General features: G+C 41.6%; 1 protein-coding gene across 4 annotated transcripts in view; it reads right to left on the bottom strand.

Annotated features, from left to right (window-relative positions):
- Positions 1-1,363: 1,363 nt before the first annotated feature.
- Positions 1,364-19,775, bottom strand: part of MTMR11 (myotubularin related protein 11) — a 135,861-nt gene continuing 117,449 nt past the window's right edge. For 2 of the 4 annotated variants that reach the window (XM_069218233.1, XM_069218234.1), the window contains exons 15-18: positions 19,489-19,563; positions 14,717-14,959; positions 8,431-8,715; positions 5,861-7,598 (exon numbers count right to left, since the gene is read on the bottom strand). In XM_069218233.1, coding sequence (XP_069074334.1) covers positions 7,473-7,598; positions 8,431-8,715; positions 14,717-14,959; positions 19,489-19,563 — 729 coding nt within the window. In that variant the 3' untranslated portion in view covers positions 5,861-7,472. Of the gene's footprint in view, positions 7,599-8,430; positions 8,716-14,716; positions 14,960-19,488; positions 19,564-19,775 lie in introns of all 4 variants that reach the window. The other 2 variants (XM_069218235.1, XM_069218236.1) reach the window with 2 other exon arrangements.

Below are 19,775 nucleotides of genomic sequence, written 5' to 3'. Positions count from 1 at the left end.
TCAAAGGAGTCAATCAAACAAGAAGGAGAATGGCACATTTCCATTAGTACCTAGACTAGAAATACAATAACCCCAAGATAAGAGACATACACAATCAATTTACTAGATAGACTGTGTCAAATACGCAGGCCATTTGAAGGACACACAATCCATTGCCCTCACACAACTAACAAAGCATATGCAGATTGCCTCAAGAATTGAGGGCCAGACTTATCAAGTGTTGCGTTATCCTTGCACCACGCAAGGCAATGCAACACTAAAGTCAGATTTACCAAGCCATGCAAGGCCACCTTGCGTGGCCTTGTTGTTCTTGGTAAATCTGGAGTAAAGCAAGCCAGTGCAAATTACTGCTTTACATTACTGTGCCCCCGAGAGGCATCCCATAGTGATCCCACGCATCCACCCATGGATTTTGAGTATTCACAGATTTACCATGAGTGGCCTGGGAATGTGTCAAAATGCTAGGCCTTTCCAGGAGAGGCATAACAAGGAGAAATATTCTTTATTTCTCCACGATTTTCCTCTTTGTACATGTGCTGCATTCTGCAGCACATGTAGAAAGAGAGACAAGCAGGATTGTTTTGTGGAGGGAAGTCTCCCTTTCTGCACAAGAACAATCCTGCCTGCCATACAAGCATCCTTGCACTATGACACAGGGTTGCCTGCATTGGTGATACGTAGCCAATAGTGCGCCAACACAAGGAGAGGACAGTAATGTGTCATTTAATGTTAAATATGGCATATTCCTGCCCTTTCCTTTCAAGCAGCACAGTAGGGCCCTTGCTGTGTGGCGTTGCATGAAATATTGATAAATCTGCCCCTGAATCTTCACTGCACACCACCACGCTGACACAACCCATGGCACATTGAAACTTTGTGCTGTATAAGAGCTCTTTGTGCATAATTAGCACCTTTGAATCCAATCATCGGCCTTTGGCCCACTTCAGATTTTTATGTACTACCTAGAACCACTTTGTATTGATTATACTACCAGTGGTCCAGTCCATAAGCATCCCTGATGCCTTTTCTGGAAGATCGTTGTCAATTCGATAATTGGTTGAATAACTCAGTTTCCAGCTAATTCTCAAAATAACATATTTGCCTTTGTAACTGGAAATGAAGGGCTTTTACACCATATGAACACTTAAGGAACCTAACAAGCGATTTATGCACATATAGCACTGTTTCCACAATAATAGATTTGTTAAAAGTTGTCCAATAGTGGCTATGCCCACTTTAGGCTTGTGGACAACCACAGTAGATGTCCGATCTCATATACAAATATATGCACAGTCTTTTCGTTATAAAATAATAGTTCTTGAATACAAAGAAGTAAAGCACCAATGTAAAACATTAAACACGATTTACAAATAGACAGCTTTAATGTATCTTTTTTTTAAATAGAGACTTGACACAAATATACACATCAGAAGAAAAACTTCATATTCCAAAATATGCATCATATTACAAGAAGGTAATCAGCATACCATTCATCCATCACATAACTTCCCCAAAACACTCTCATTATGTGTAAATTTGTTTGAACTTTGGAGTAGAATAAAGTAACAGTACTGCATAGGCTAGTGGGTCCATCATCACTGGACAGGTAATTGCCTAGGATATTTCACAGTCAGAATCAATATTACTTGTAATTATCAAAACAGTCTATTAAAGAAAATGACATATCCTTCTAACAAACACCTGTTAGCAGATTATGACAGTTTAATTCTTTCATATAAGGGCAACAACATTCAAAGGGCTTGTAGCCTTTGCAAAAGGAACTCCTGGTTCCCAGGGACTCCATGTTTGAAGTTCCCTGCTTTTCTTTGATGGCTTTGTGAGAGTTGAGTAAAGGTCACTTTCCGTTTCATATATTGGACACAGTGGAAGACCACAATGGCTTGAAAAGGGAAAGTCAAAGATTTGAAAGTAGGATGTGTCTAGAGACATGGAGCCACATGGTTAATAGATATTTCAGATCAATTCCGACGCATATTTTGGAACTTCTTGTGAGAAATGCGTGACATTTTATTTCCTGGTTTACAAATTCTAGCATCTGAGGGATCTATCCTGCTATCTAAAGGGGTCACATGGCAGGAGAAGTTTGCAAATATGTCTTGTCAACCACTTAAAAATATACTCAACTTTTGGCCATGTTTAATCCTAATCACAATTGGCCTTGTGCGTCTTGCATATGAAGATGTTCATAAAAGTATCCTTCAATGATGACAGCACCCTAAACAAATGACCTCCCAAAACAGTTCACGAGGTAAATGAAAAGATTGCCTGGATGATTAATATGTACCTGGTTGGTCCTTATGAACGTATATATTAAGGACAGCACCTCAGACACTTATTTGAAGAACAAATACTGCAAATATACCAAAACAATGGAAATGTTAAGATAACTGAGCAGTGGGGCCTGCCTTTATAAGCTGCTCCCCTTTTAATCTCAAAAACGTTTTAGTGCAACAATTGGAATGCGTTAAAATAAAAGTCTGAAACCAGACAACAATAGTAAATAATATTGCAAAGATGTTATGTTGCATTGCTGCGGATTTGGAGTTTTGCCATATCACTAAAAAGCCCTGGTAATTTATTTTACACCAGAGTGTATAACCACATTATTCATTTATCCTATGTTTTCAAAGTTAGAGAAAGTGTATTTTTTGTTTCCGGCTAGGTACCTATACAGTATTAAAAGAAAGATATAACATCTACAATAGCGTTCTGACTTCCCAAGTTTGGAAATTTTGGGGGTCATTCTGACCCTGGCGGTCCAAGACCACCAGGGCCACGGATGACTGAAGCACCGCCAACAGGCTGGCGGTGCTTCTTAGCCCATTCCGACAGCGGCTGTAAAGCCGCGGTCGGAAAACCGGGTCCGTAGGTTTCCCGCCGGATTTCCCCCAGCTGGGCGAATCCTCCATGGCGGTGCAGGAACAGGCTGGCGGGAACGGGTGTCCTGGGGCCCCTGGGGGCCCCTGCACTGCCCATGCCAGTGGCATGGGCAGTGCAGGGGTCCCCTAACAGGGCCCCAGCCTGCTTTTCACTGTCTGCCTAGCAGACAGTGAAAAGCGCGACGGGTGCAACTGCACCCGTCGCACACCTGCAACACCGCCGGCTCCATTCGGAGCCGGCTTCAGTGTTGCAGGCCTCTTTCCCGCTGGGCCGGCGGGCGCTCCCTTGGCGAGCGCCCGCCGCCGGGAGCGCCCGCCGCCCCAGCGGGAAAGTCCGAATGGCCCCAGCGGTCTTTTGACCGCGGAGCGGCCAAATGGCGGTTCCCGCCAGGCGGGCGGCGACCGCCACCCGCCGGGGTCGGAATGACCCCCTTTATCCTACAGAGAAATGGAGTGAAACTTACTGAAATTTACCTATTTATAATGCACTTCTTTAGGGTTCACATTCCTGGTTTCGATGCAGTATGTTCAGTATTTTGGGTGGAGTAGATGAAAATGTGATCAACAGATTTTAATTGGTGGTGACTGGCAGAAAAATAGGCCATAAATCCATGCGCTGTAAATAGTGTGGGCAATCTGATTCCTTTACACCAAACTGCCACTACTCTGTCAGCCATCAGAGTACGTTTTCCAATGGTGGCGCCAAGAGGCGCACTGCCATCAGATAAATACCAGTCCTCCTGACTCGGAACAGAGTGGGAGGACCGAGGTTTTGGCAGAAAGTGGCAGAGTACCATGTCCACCAAAGTCTAAATCCAGCCCTCAATAAGGATTGAAAATTTGAAATGGTTTCTGTGGCCTGCCCACCTAGATTTAGGTTATGCTAATTTTTTAAGGTTAGGTTAAGTTTGCTTAGCTAGGATAAGTTACATTTTACTAGGTTAGATGATGTTAGGTTAGGTTGTTTTAGGTGATGGTGGAGGTGGTCGGTCAATCACCTCTGAACACCATTAACTCTACATCCTATTGGCACATGCGTAACAGGCCCCAAAGAGATCTCTAGCTATTCGATCCCTTCACCTCAAGGACTTTGTGATAGAAGAAGACAGGAACGTGCACGGAGTGGACAGGGACTAACAGACCCGGGGTAGCCTATTTAATCCCAGGCAGGTTGAGAAAGAAGAGCACTTCAAGTCCGGAGGCTGTTAGTTTTATGAGGCAAAATGGCCTTGAGGAAACTACTTCTCACAAGGTTGGGTAAGAACTGCCACATCTCATTAGTCATTCTCTGTCCAGATCATGCACAAACTGCTATCACACCAGGAACCTAAGCCAAGAGTTCTGAAGCTACCTCCAACCGTTTTGTGGACCACTGCGGCGATCATTTTGTGGTGTATTAATCAGAATTCTTCCTTGGGCAGATGTTGGAGGTTCTAAGCACACTTGGGATGCAGCCGGTGACAGTATGATGAAAGAACCCCTGAAGTTGGTATCCAATATATTGGTCTGTGATGGGATTACAGAGAGCACAGACTTGTCTGAGTTGGTTTGCTCTAGTTGTTTTAGCAACCAACCATGAACAGACCACCACATGTGTATTGACTTGAAAGATCTCAATCCATTATCACCAGGATGATCAGCCCAGATAGAGCGGCCACTTTATACAGTGGATTTCACTGGCATATCAAGGTGATCTCCACCCGGAAGTAAGATATCTAACATTTTTGTGGCATTCTATAGAGCTTACAAATACTGAAGGGTGCTCTTTCAGTTTGTTACTGCAGCCACTGTCTTTCCCTGGATATTGCAGAAGAGTTTTGAAGGTTACACACATGTTTTGAATCTTACTTTTGCCCTGGCATTTTTGCATTGTCAAAGTCTCTTAAGAGTGCTCTGATGCCACTGTAATATTACGTTTTAGCACTATGCAAAGTACCTTATCAAAGAAACAAGTAATATGGATTCCCATGGACAGACATTATTAAAAAAAAAAAACACATACACTCATGGTGACAAAAATTCACTATAAACATGCTTGGCTACTAACATTCTACCAAAATTAGCTAGCTGTAAGTTTGCAAGGGAACATGACAAAAACACTGTTGGCATTTAAGTGAGAGAAGTCCCTTCATTGGGTATTGGTAAACATTTGGCCCCAATCTGAATACATAATAAGGAAACAGAGTTAAGAAATCTAAGAGCTGTTCTAAATAGAGCTGTGTATGTGAAACAGTAGTGTCACCAAGTTTATTGATCGCTCTATGAACTGACTCAGTCTGTCACCTTTCTAAGATTGATTCAATGACTCGCACTGAATTTGGTAATAGTCAAACCTATATATAGGTAAGATAATTTAAAATGCCGGAGTTTGTGTTATACAAGTATTCAATACTAATGGGAGGCTTTGGGGAATGGCATAATATTTTTACCCATCCAGGAGTCTCAAATTGTCCAGTGACCCCATGCACAGGGTAGACAATCTGAATCCAAAGGCAAAACATGAATATCATAGATGGAAGATTCATGTTCGCCCAAAGGAAATTGAATCAATGAAACCAAGTTTCATTGGTCAATAATCAAGATGTTTCCCCCTTCGAGTGTGGATTGTTTTTAAAGGGGTTTGCTTCTATACATCAATGCAACCAATCCACCGATTGGTCTATAAATCTGTAACCTAATTTCCCTGACACTTAAATAAGCTGGATGCAGAGATCCGCTACGTTGCCTGTATAGTGTGAACGTGTAGCACTCTTACTTCCAAAGACCACAGTTAGTACCTACAATTGGAAATATTTTCCTACAACAACTGACTGTTTTCAGAGCTTTGTGCACCCCATACAAAGGTTCCAGAAAAACCTGATGAATTGTGCCTGATGAAAGAAGGCACAACTATGCTGTTTTTAATACCATTCAAGAGCAAACAGAGGGAGTACAAAACAGACAGAATTTTCTCTTGGTGCTTAAATAATAAGTGGCATTAATGTTTATTGCTACATTACTAGAATCTGGTAGCAAAACTACAACGGAGAAGGTAGAACTCTATAAGGAAATGCGAATAATACTTACAGTGTATAGTGTGAGTTGAGCCTTCACACAACGGGATTGGCTGTAAAATATTTTCAACAAATTCAATTAAATGAATACACTGGCTCACCAGAAACATCATAAAATGGCAACGACTTCCAATTGGATTAGTATGTAGGAGTTGAAAGTTTGAACCTAAGAAAAAAAAAGTATCATACCTACTGTGCTTTTTAAAACCCGGTAGTGGTTCCACCACAACAACCAGAGGGGAAAAAAGCATAAAGAACAACAAACCCGAAGCAGTAAACTGCACTTAGCTTGGGAAGGCTGAAACAGATGTAGTTCTTGTCATTTGCAGTTCAGAACATTACTCAACATGTAAAGTGACGTTGTGAGTAAGAGAGCAAACTCCCCAAAAATCGAAATGGGGTACAAATTTCCCTATCATAAAAAACTTCACAATTTTTTTTTAAGTTGAGGGTTAGAAGTGGAACATGAGACATGTAGAGACTATGGGCCTGGTTTAGAGTTTGGCAGACATGCTTTTACTCCATCACAAATGTGGCTGATATGCCAGCCACTGTATTACGATGCCATTATATCCCATGGGAATCGTACTACAACGGACGGGAGATCCGACACGTTTGTGACCGAGTAACCTATGCGCTAGATTCCAAATCAGGCTCTGTGACAAAACATATATGACGTAGCTCCTCCATCATTTGAGAAGTGCTACATTTATTAAAGTTTCCGCAAATCAGAAACAAGCCCTGTGTTATTAATCGTCACAGTCCTGTGTGCTTTTTTCTGCAGTCTGTGTAGCAACATCTTCCATGAAATGGCTCTGCTCTGTAAGAAAAACAACAACAACAAAACAAAAAGGAAGCATATGTACCATTTGTGCAAAGCCAGAAGCAGCCTTTAGGAGGTGGTACTAATCACCATGCAGGAGCAGTGCTTCTTGTTGCTAGATACACCTGTGGTTTCCAGGCACTTGAGAGAAAAACTCTGGTCCAGCAAAGGTGTGAAAGAACGTTCTGCAAGTAAAGCTGTAAAACATCCATCTGGTGAAGGTAGGATGTGGGCCTCTGGAGGTTTCGTCCCGTACCATGATGAAATGTAAATCACTGACAAAACAGCCACTCATTACCTACAATCTGAAAGTTCAACAGAAATTAAACAAAGCACCAACAGCAAGTGGTCCCTAGGAATCTTGAGTAATACTTCAGGGTCAGTGCAGACAAGGTGTTCAACATTACTCATGGAAATGCCGGTTGATAGCCAAGAACACTTGATAAGACCGAGCTCCTGGAAGAAGCCCTCTGTGACCAAACTGGAAAATTTGCAGAATACAGTTCATCATTCTTTCTGCAATGTACATCCATGACGGCGAATGACTACTGACTGATATTACAGTGTTCCGTGAGTCCATGCTATTGACAAAGACCGTCCCTTTCACGCGTACAGAATCAGTCTTTCATATCTCCTAATTTCAGTTGTGCCGCAGTCAGGAAGAATGGGAGTCCGCGCTTCACCAAAGCGCTCTTACTACGTCCTGTCCGCTTGGGGATCTGTGCCACTGGTGGTTTTGCCACTCAGGTGGCGAAAGAGTTTCTCTTGGAGCAGCTGTAGTTCTTTAGCAAGACTGGTGCTGGTACTCGTTGAAGCAACCAACTGGCAAGGGGAGATAAGAGGAAATTACTCAAAAGGAATGATATTCTGGTGGAGACAAAGTTCACACATTTAAATCCCCAGCGTTACTTGAACTCTATACCAAAATAATTAAAAAGGAATTTCTATTAATGATTGATATCTCAGGAACAATAATTTTAGTTTGATGGTAAAATGTGTTTTCATGAAAGGAGCTGAAAAAAGATTAACAGTAGTTAATCAAGTTACTCAAATTTTCAACACTGATTTTAATTAAACACAACACAAATATTTTATAGGGTAAAATTACAGTTGAGAATAACAATAATTTAGGGAGAATATGTGGATTTTATTCAAAAATAGAGCTAAAAAGGCAATGTGATTGGGGACTAAACAATTTTAGAGTAAAAAACTGGAATGTCTGCACATTAATTTTCATACAAAATGGCTGCGACTGTAGAATGTTTTGGACCAGGGATAGAGGCTTTAAGGCCCTTCTTAAATTACATTTATATACGTGAGCAGGCTGATCAAGTACTTCTTTTTTATAAGTGTTTATGTATACTTGAATACTCTTGACATTTAATATACAATTTATCAGTCAACTGATTTTACCCACATTGCAAAAGACTTTGCTGTTTCTGTGGCAGCAAAGTTTGAATAACTACCTCAGCGTCCAGAAAAAAACATAAATGTGCAAGCGAAATAAGGTACAAGAAAGAATTGAGATTCATGATATTTCACTCTCACATAGAAATGGCTTCCTTTGTAATCAATCCATGTGCGCCAGATATCCAATTCTGTTCATCATTACTCATCTTTAGGAAGTATTGAACCTAAATATATCAATAATCACCTGAACATCCGAACTGCCTCGAAGGTAGCACCTCCTCCAAAGGTGGATCCTTGGGCTTGTGAGAAGTGGAAGCAGCATCTGTCCAGAGTGAGGGATCGTGAAGGTTGGTTTGATGATCCGCAATGACCTCTCATGATCCGACAGCAGACTCTCGGAAGACTGGGCTCGGCGTGCTCCTCGCCTTTGGTTCGAGGCAGCCTTCCATGGAAGAAACTGAGTTTGCAATGTGAGGCATCCTTTCTGTAGTAGGTACACAGCACATGTTCCAGAAGAGAATGGATCCACCTGAAAAATAGGTGAATGTCTTACTAAACAATTATAATACGAAGAAATTGCTAGCATGTATCACTATAATGCTGAGGCAGTTCATCCACAAGGTCAAATTTCAGGGGGTGGGGTGTGCCGGAACCTAAAATGTAGGAATGGCACTACATATTAATAAAAACGCAATAAAACTAAATATTACAAAAATGGTTTTGGCGCAGATTGCTTGGTTAGCCAGATTGCCACTTTCTAACAGCGGTTCCTACACCTACCCAAAGGTGTGCATTATAAAGCTTTTAGGTTTTATTTGCAGCAAGCAGAGGCAACCGATGATAAAATAAATATTTCAAAGTTATGTAGTATGATACATAGAAAGCTAAGATTTTGTCTGTTGAATACAACCCCCGTTATTATATATTTAAATAAATCCAACTCCTCACAAATGTCCTCTCACCAAAAACTAAACCATTGAGCTTCCGGTATATTGACAAACACAGGACAAGATGAGCTCGAAATATCTAGATTTCCCCACAATGTTTTATGGTTTCATAGCAGTTTTAAGTGAATGCCTAAGAAAGTGAGGCCTTTTCCTCAATTTATATATAAAGTAGGCAAAGGCAAAACTCCGCATACAGTTTAATAAAATAATGGAAAAGCTGAAATGGACTCTCAAATAAAGAGATTGGGCCTTATTGGCAAAGCTATTTTTCCAGATGCATGTCCAACTCGAGTCTGGAAAAGAAGTACTTTATGGGAGAAGAACTTACACACAATTCCCAAATACGGAACAGTCATATTTACCTTTAAGTAACTTATTCCTCATTTTGGCAAGCTTAAGTATGATTGGATTATGAGTAAGTGTTAGTGGGTCAACGTTTAAATGTGTGTTACTGAAAATAGATAAAGTCATATACGCTCAGGCCACAAAGTACCCAATTAATGAAATCAACATTTTAAAAAATAACTGTATTACGTTTTGGAACATCCATCACATAAACAGAGCTGGTGTAAATTGGGTTTAAAAAGAAATACAAATGCCAATCAATTCAGAAATCATAAGTCAGGTGTACTCGCATGGTGATGTGAACAGACATCCCTAAGTTATGGCTGTTTCCCTTGAACCTTTTTGAATCAGCCGAGTGCCTTCAACACACAACTCAAAACCAAGGGCTCTACTGCAAAAAAAATTAAGTTTTCTTATAATTTTAGACAATTTCACACAATCTTCGCACCATCCACAATACCTAAGAAACATGGCTCACCTACAGCAACTTCTAGCTTGTCTCACCCAGTAAGACAACGCTTGATGCCTGGTTCTACTAACCGAAGGCCATCATCTAAGTTAACAATGATTGCTGGTGCTTAAGTTCTGTGGTTGGTTGCCAATGGTGTGCAGTGGGGTTCATTTTTAAGGGACATACATATTTTATCCCCTTGCTTTGACCTAGAGCAAGAGAGAGGAAGACAAACAAGCATTTGCAATGCAACAGGTCTCGCATTTCTCAGAGTTAGAGCTATTAGCAGTTGTAAACTCCCAACCGGATTTTTCTTGCCACGTTAAATGGAAAAAAAAAGTGTGATCGAGCTGCTACAGTTCACTCGTAGTGAAACCTATCAGCAAAAGTGCAATTATCTACGTAACCGGCAAAAGTGCAATTAACTATGTAATAGGGTCGATGTCATGCAAAGCGCTCGACTTCTGCCAAGCGAGATCGCGCTGCAAAAAAGATAAAAAGTAGTCCACAAACCGGATGGAAAACAGCGAGCCTTGTATGTTTTTAGTACTTCGTCGCTGCGCTCGAGGAGGGCTAACTACCGGGAAAGGCATGACGTATGCATGCCTTCCACTAATGAAAGCAAGCAGATTTTAAAAGACAAGCCCACGAAACAATGAAAGACACTGACGTGACATGGACGGGGCTCCAAGCCCTTTTCTAACTACTAAAGCATCTCGCAAGTGATACACATGCACAAGCACATGCGACGCAGGCTTGACCCTAAAAAGGGAGAAACATGGAGGAAGAGAAATCTAGGAAAAACCAGTGACAACATTTGAAAGGGATGACAAAGAACCTGCAATAGTGAAACATAAAGGGGGGAAGTGTACGATTGTGGAAGAAAGAGGTATGACGTTGATTCAAAGCAGTCTTCGAGGCTGGTAACCCTAGAATTCGGAAGTGTTGAAGGCAGGCTCCTAGAAACGACTTTGGGGTCCTCCATTTATTAACATATTTATGTTTTCTGAATTACTCAGCATTAATTGCAAAAAATGGTCTTTCGAGCGGGGTTACGCTTCACCCTCTTCAAATCGGGTTTCAAAGTCACCTATCAATTAAGCGGCCAGAATTCGACCTATTGCTCAGCTGGTTACCATCACATGCAGTTTAGAAAGACCCGAGTTTCCAAATTAAACTTGCCTCGAGTTGCCTGTTCTAGTATGCATGTTTTGATTTAGTGAAATCAAGTCAAGACACAGCACGCAGACAAGTGTGTTAACTAAAAATGTTCTCAGAGAGGCTGTCCAGCTCGTCATCAGTTGATGGTAAACGTCAGAACTTTAAAGAACTATTTTCATTAAACTGATTCTTGTAAAAAAAGAAATCTGTGTTGTGTGTAACTTTAGCATGAAGCCTCATCATGAACTGGAACCAGCCACTTCAGCTGGGAACAGATCAGTCCCTGTCTTTGACTGGCTTTTGCAGCAAATTTGTAGCTAAATACAGGCCTTGGGTCCATTATGTTTGTTATTGTATTTGCTGACCGCTGAATAGTTTTACCAAACTACTGTGCTGTTTTAGCTTGGGATTTAATGAGTCATGGGACACTACTGTAGCAACAACGTCTGCTAGTCAAGGACATCTTAAGGATTTTGGGGGCCCTGGGCCAAACAGATTTTGGGGCCCCTGTTTAGAACAGTTTTGAATTTATGATCCAATTTCAGCTCTTTCAAGCCCTTTTTTGGCCAGGTCACTGACAGTGCACAGGCACTCTTCCCCATTTTTCATATTGTGATCTAAAAGGAACTTTTTTTTTATAGTTGTTGCATGAAACAAACACAGCATTTCTCTGCAAATTTTTTAGAAATTGACTCTTACACACCACCCACACTAAAAATAAATTAAAGGAAAACAGTATTTAAAATACTTTGTTTAAGAATTACTCAAGTTCATTAGGACACGATTCTCTACAAAACAGAGATGGCTCTATAAAGGGGTCCCCTGAAAGGCTGGGGCCCTGGGCCAGAGCATATTTATTTTACCTATGCTTTAAAACGTCTCTGCAGCTAGTTCTTTTGGCTGATTTTGTGAACTTTTTTTTTCAACGGAGCTGCATTTTGGAAAGTGCTTTATAATGCTAGCTTTGTTATACAATGTGTGTCATTTTTGCAATTTTCTGACAACTGATTTTTCCTCGCTTTTGGAAGCATTACTAGATTATATTGATGGCCATCCTTCCTGGCTGCTCTGCTGAAATGTTACTGCAGTGCCTTTTGGGGGCCCCGGCGCAGCATTTGGGAGCTCTTAGCATTGCACTGTCCAGGATTGTCCCATGGCCTCTTCCCGTGCTTTATGCTCTGACTTTGTACGCATTATGATAGCGGCTTTCCTGCAACCCTCCTGGCACTTTGGAATCAAGCTGGGGCAGGAATCAGTGATGCGGAGATTCAATTTAGAATCCCTGGTCTCTGAGACATCACAATTATTTTACTCTGTTAGCATTTTATTTCTGCAAATTATTTTTTGCGGTGCTTGCCTTCTTCACTTTTCGCCTTTTGTTGAATGTAAATGTGGCCCTACTAGGGAACGTTTTGGTTTTTTGCAGTTTTGCATGTAGTGAAAAAACACTGCATTTTTGTGAATGGCATAAAGGATGAAAATGTACATCAACCACAGGTTGCAGGTCTAATGAAGTACATTGCTGACTTTGCCTCTGTTAAATGGATTCTTTTTAATGATTTCCATTAGGTTTGTTCACCTTTCTATGATATGCTCAATACTCACCTTTACTACGAAGGGCAAGGTATATCCTGGTTGCAACATCTGGTCCACAGATGGTTCACTTACCCCAACCAGACTCCTCCATTCAAATGATTAAACAAATTGACTACCCCACGATTGCATGAAAACAGGCAGTGCTTTCCTGACAGTGAGACACACCCCATGTTTCTCACCTATATTTTTATGTCCTGAGTCTCCCTTTTCAGGTTATCGTGACACACAGTTTGGTACACACACTCTGGAATCACTATTCCTTATTAATGTTCAGACTAAGACATAGTCATCAATTAATGGTTGCTAACGCTTAGTTTCCAAGGAGATTACCCCAAAGACGCAGGTCAATGCCCAACGCAGGCTTCAAATCAACAACGTTAACACTGGCTTGGACTTCAAGTAAGGGTGAAGAACATTGCTTAATGTACAATATCTCATGCATGTCACTTCGAGTGTTTCTTTGATTCAAAACTTTACAGAATAAAAAACCTGATGCACTTTTTAACAACCAGCAACCTCAAAAGGTTTGATGGCAACCCGTCGGTCATGCCCACTTCAACAGATGTCCCCAAAGTAACCAAAAGAAGGAGGAGGAAAAAAAGCCCATACAAAGGTAAAGAGCCTATACAAGGGCTGTGCTCTCGTCCTTCAGCCCAGAGATCTACACCTCTTATCGTGTGATGCACCATGGATCAAGGCAGACCATTTCTGTGGCAAGAAACGTGTCTGAGCAAACCAGAAACTTTGTATTTGTAAGCAGAACCTCATTTTGTATGAACTGCTTATTTTCCTTCGGGGAACAAATGTTCTGTAGTGTTTATTTCCAGACAGGTCAGTGTATGCAATGCAACAGGCAGGATTACATTTCACAGGTCATCCAACATATAGTTTCATTCCCTCACTCTGAGCCTTTCTCATTCCAGCTGCCTCTATGACGTCTAGAGCTGTGTTACCTGAATATTGCCTCTCACCTATTAAAATCACCCATCCATTTGGCCATTGCATTACATGAGGTGTAGGGGCCTACGTGAGGTTGGGTATCCCACTTTGGGAGTTTCTCTTTGATAAAACAAAAAAGCTGTAATTTTGATGTATGGCCCCTTTATCTTCACAGACCTTCAATCAAACATACAGTCACTTTCCAGGAGCCACCAAGACAGTGAGTCCTAGGAATGCAAGAGATGTCCGCAGGAACAGCAGTGATCTCTAAATGAATATGGTAGACAGAATACTCTCACCATGGTGGCTCTCAGACCCCTCTGCAGTCGAGGTCTTTAACTTGTCACGTATAGTTTTCCATAGACACTGAGGTATTCCAACTATGCACAAATGCAGGCATGGATAAACTGGAGCACTCTACAGACTATTGAAATACTCAAAAATGTGAGGTGTAAATTATTAAACACAGTTAGAAAGAAAAACTTAATAGGAGAGAGCTCTACCATAGATAACCTGAAAAGTAAAAAGGTTCATAGAAGACAGACCTAAAGCAAGTACAGGCAAAGGGGAAGAAAAGGAGAGCAAAAAGTGGTAGAGATGGAACATAAAATGATTGTGCGTGGAGAAAATGTCACACCAGGCCTCACCACAACTGGAGGGTTGCCTTAGAGGTCAGGGCATTCAGTAGGCAGTGAATGGGTATTTTAAGTGGATCTCTGAAATGTCTCTCCATGGGCTTGACAGTGCTGCCATCAATGAGGTCAGTGTTACTCTCTCAGTTCAAGAAAATTGATCATAATGGGAGAGAAGGGGTTTATCCAAGGTAAGTTTGCGAAGCCAATTTCAAATTAGCTAATCATTTTCAATATATTGCATATAATGATTGAGAGTTCACATATCCCTTGACAGCCCTGGTGGTGTCATAGAGGAATCCTCTGCTGAAAATCATAGTAAGAAGGAGACGAGGTATAATATGTTATAAGACCTTGTTTTACACTCCCGGGGACAATGACAAAGGACTCTAAGCACACGAGGTAAGGCTAGAAGTCCCCTTCAAATCAACAATCAGTTTCATAAGTCAGCCCACATACCTTGTCTGTGTTTGAAGGAACACAGTTTCCGTTTGAATGTTCTGGATGCTGAATTCGCTTGTACACCGGGTTCCTGAACTGCGCCCTTTGCTGGTGACTGCAGCTCAGAGACCACTCCCATACACTGGGGCTGCGGGAGCTAGTCCCATCACTTGAGAGGTCACCACCTTTCATGTGTCTTCCATGGGAAGTGAAGTCCCGCCATCCGTTGATGGGTGTGTACATTTGGCCACAGTTTTGTCGCTACAGACACAGTTATGCAGACACAAGTTACCTTTAGATTTTCAACTTTACACTTTCAAGATAGTTTCATTACGTATAACAAATACAGTAAAAACAAGGTGTCCCTGGAGTTAGGCATCATTGCTGAGACAACATTTAATCTCATGTTCTTTAATACTTTAATACAACATGTAAATAGATGAGGTCGCTTTTAGCTGTGAGAATACTCAAGTCTGAAGAGAACATTCTTTAGAGATGAGAGAGAGAAGCTTTGAGAAGTTGTGTAGAGCTTGTTGAATTAGAATGCATTTGTTTTCTCAGAAGTTTATTCTTATGTGACTTTATTTCTCAGAAAAAAATAAGATTTTAGGGAAATATTTTTTCTAGCAGTCATTTATGTGTGCCTTCTCAGATCAAAATAGGTTTGTACACGAGCAGTGCAATAAACGACTAGAATAAGTCATCAGACAGACAACTTGAGATAAAAAGTTAGAAAGGAACAACAGAGAGTACGAGGTAGACAAAGCAAAAGGTATATATTTTAAAACTTTGTTTGATGAATAGGCAACCCTTTTCAATTAACAAAAATATTAATTTATGTATTAAAGGTATGGACAAATTTAAAATTATTTTCATTACTATGCAATTTCAGAGATTTGGCTATTGACTGGATGCCATGCTCCTGGCCATTCACTCTCCCTCGTGCTACAGTGTCAGAAATCTACAAATAATAAATGCAACTTTGCCAGCATCAGCAAAAAAAAATTCAAAGACTAGAGTAATTATGTCATTGTGTCATCACACATGTGATCCAATAGCAGACTCAATGTCATGAGGTGTAGATGCTCATAAGTCACCACGCATGAGTGCACACATCATGAGACGTCAGAAAGCGGGACAACAACACTGGAGTTAGGGTGTGGGGAATCAAGTAAACAATGCTAACTAGCGGCTGTAGTGAGCAAGGAGTTGTGGAGTGGCAAGGGACGGAGAGAAGGCTTGTAAAAACAAGCATTTACAATACAATAGGTCCGCATTTTCTTGAGTTCGAGCTATTGGCATTGTAAATTAATAAAAGACTTTTCTTGCCACATAAATTGGTCAACCCTACCTAATAATTTAGTCTTTTCATACCATATAATTCCAGTGGCCCAGCATTTAACTAAAGCACTTCCAGTTACCTTCTTCCCCTCCCTTAAAACATATACAGTTATCATATAAACTATTAGAAATAAACTTTTGGCATTAGAGTGTAATGCTCAAAGCACCATTACAAAAAAATAATTTGAGATGGATTGGAGGGTGAAAGAAAAGAGAGAGGACAAGTGGCATAGTAACGGTGTCATGGACCCTGGATATGGAAAGGAAAATGGTTGACTGCAGTTTCAGTTGGAAAATACAGCGGTAATTAAAGTTGATTGGTGTCCATATGTCTCTGGGCCTCGGTGCCACTGCACCTATTGCTCCAATTATAATGAGGCTTCAGGAGAGAAAGCAGATGGGGCAGAAAAAGAGGAGAGAAAGGAATACAACACACAAAAGGAAGAAAGAGAAGGGGTCACAAAGTAATAAAAGAAATAAGGGAAAGAAAGAATGAGAAAATGATAACTAAGAAGAAATAGAGCAAACGTGTGAGACAAAAGAAAAAAGGGAAGGAAGCTAGCGAACAAAAGACAAAGAGGAAAAAATTATGAAAAAGGTGTGAAAAGAAAATGAAGAGAAAAATGAACATTAGAGAAAAAAAAGATGGTGAGAGAAAAACAGCGAAAGAACCAGGGCATGTATGTACTGACACATTTCCCACAGATACAGAATGGGAAAACCACTTTGGCACGTCGGGTCCCGGCAAGTAACTTGTGGCTTTCACATGCAGACAGGAATAAGAGGGATTTATAGTAAAACGTGAATTGACAGATCAAGATAAAATAAAAAAACACCAGAGAAAGGAAGGCAGAAAGATCTAAAAAAATTAAAAAAAAAAGTTTTAAAAAAAAGTGAAAGGACGCATACCGAGTCAAAGGAAAGAGCAAATAAAAAAAGACGAAGAAAGAATGAAGGCAAGAGGAAAAAAAATAGTGAACAAACGAACAGCTGATGAAGTAAAAAGAGAGGAACGAAACAAGGAAAGAAATAACCAAGTTTTTGCGTGTTTGAAAGAGGAGATAGCAAGAGGATGAAGGAAATTTTAAAAAAAGTGAGAAGAGTAGAAATAAACAATTGAAAGAAACACTGTTAATGTGTGCGTTTTAAGAGCTGGAAAGAAAAAAGTGGGGGAGAAAGAAAACTGATAGTAAACAGAGTAAAGAAAAGAATGAAGTGAGATAGGTGAAAGAGATCCTCCCAAATAAAGAAGGCAGCTAAGAATAGATTGAATTGTCTCCCCCATGTCCTCAAACAAAAGTCAGAGTGTGGAGCAGCAGAGGGCACTGCAGAACAGCAGGAGGTGCATTAGCAGAGTTGTATGTGAACCCCAATGCAGCAATTTTGGGACGCTTCAAATCAGAAGTGGAGGTATAGACCGTTGTGTGCAGGCCCAGTGCTGGAATAGCAGAAAGGCAGCAGGTGAGGAATGAGAAACGGAGCGCTGTGTAATTCCCGGTTAGAAGTGAGGTATGTTAATGGAGCTATGTTTGGAACCTAGTATTGGCTTGCCAGTGTTGCAGTGTGTTAGCCTGGAGGTGCCCTGAAGCAGCTGGGAGTGGCATTGCCTCTTAACCACAGAAGCGAGGAGTCCTGAAGGGCATGTGTGTGTGTGAGCCTTAGTACTGAAGAAATGTGCAACAAATGTGCACTGAATGTTAAGAGTTGATGGATTCTGGCACAGCTGTTGTGGTTCCCATCAACAGTGGCGTTGGCATTGGCTGAGCTATGTTTTGGTATTTTGGCGCCAGTACTGGCTAGGCAGTGGGATTGAATATTAGAAATGAGCTGCTGTAATGTAACTGTATGTGAACGGGGTCCCAGTATAGGAAAGGAAGTGACCTCGCCGGGATAGAACTGAGGTGCAATGATGGAACAGCGCCCAAGGGCTTAATACTGGAGCAGCAGAGTGTACTGACCGCAAGAAGTGAGGTGCTCTGGCAGACAGTGTTTGTGGGGTTACTGGCACTGGTATGGCTGAGGGCTTGGAGTGTGCGAACTGCGGTGCACTGATGAAGCTGTGCCCAAGGTCCCAGTACTGAAGCAGCAGAGTGTACTGACTGCAAGAAGTGAGGTGCTCTGGCAGACAGGGTGTGTGTGGGGCTCCTGGCACTGTCATGGCTGAGGGCTTGGAGTTTGTGAACTGAGGTGCACTGATGGAGCTGCACCCTAAGTCCTAGGAATGGAGCAGTAGAGTTACTGACTCTATGGGAATTGAGGTGATCTGACAGAGTGTGTGTGGGGTTCCTGGCACTGTCTTGGCTGAGGGCTTGGAGTGTGTGAACTGTTGTGCACTGATGGAGCTGCGCCCGAGGTCCCAGCAGAGTGTACTGGCTACAAAAACTGAGGTGCTCTGGCAGACATGGTGTGTGTGGGGCTCCTGGCACTGTCATGGCTGAGGGCTTGGAGTGTGTGAACTGCAGTGCACTGATGAGCTGCGTGCTAGGCCCCAGTACTGGATCAGCAGGGTGTATGGACTGCAAGAACTGAGGTGCTCTGGCAGACAGCATGTGTGGGGTTCCTGGCACTGGCACGGCTGAGGGGTTGGAGAGTGTGAACTGGGGTGCACTAAAAATATGACCAAGATAACAGCCTGATTTATAGCCTTGTTACAGATAAGCTCAGAGGAAGAATGTTCTCCATATGAAAAGGTAAGCTTCCCTGGACAGGAGCAGGAAACAAAGTAAAAAACGGCCCTACAGACCAGATAAACAGGACAAAGCGTAATTATACAGTAATTGGTCCCTGCTCCCAGGCAGAAGAAGGAGGGACAAAGAGGTAGACTGATGACCAGCAAGCAAGGATTTTTATATGATACTGAAACTAACAAATTAAACAGCTGGAATTCCACAGAAGAAGTATACAAGAGGTTGTACACTTACGCTCGACCTAAAAAGCCATGTGGACTTCGGTGGGATGTTGCAAGCAACAGGCAAACTGGGGGTGGAAGAGCAACATGGAGAGCATGGGAAAGTGGAGAGTATAAAGGGGGATGCAGCTCACTGAACAGGGAGCAAGTAAACCCATACACACTCATGGAGTGGTAAAACCAAAAGTAAAACATTAGTTCCCTCAACATTAGTTCTCTCAACAAGAGGAATGGAAGGATACAAACCATAAAATTAAAATGATGGTAAAGAAGTTATGTTCCCAGGGAGAGGCAAACACAAGAAATGAAAGGAATGGCCCCAAATATGAAACAAGCACATGAGTGACAAGACAGCAAACCAATGATAAGCAGAGTTGACCCAAAGCTGTAAAAAGTGGTAAAGTTCAAAATAGGTCATTCGATATCATATGGCTAAAGCTTTCTGTATACAAGATCTAAAATGGAGTAGCAATGAAAATACTTTGGGATCATCATCAACTTCTCAGCCAGGTGATGAGTAAGCTGCCTCGAGCATCCCCACCTGAGCACGTATAGCTGCGTGGATGAGATTCCTTATGCATCCCTGCACATTGCGACACGAGTTGTGCTGGACCTCCTATGAAAGAGGAGAATTTGTCTATGTAGAACACTGAAGGGGAGATGCTGCTGAACAGAAGATGTCCTGATTAGCATAAATCAAAGAAACAGATTTACCTTTAGGAAGTTATTAAGATAGGATGTGGCCCTAAGCCAACCGGGCACTGGTCCTTTCTCTTTCCTAACCAATCTGCCTCTGGATGCAGCTCTTTGTGAAGCACCAAACTCAAA

The sequence above is a fragment of the Pleurodeles waltl genome, chromosome 12, assembly GCF_031143425.1.
Source record: "Pleurodeles waltl isolate 20211129_DDA chromosome 12, aPleWal1.hap1.20221129, whole genome shotgun sequence".
NCBI lineage: Eukaryota > Metazoa > Chordata > Amphibia > Caudata > Salamandridae > Pleurodeles > Pleurodeles waltl.
This window is presented reverse-complemented; position numbering and strand designations above follow the sequence as displayed.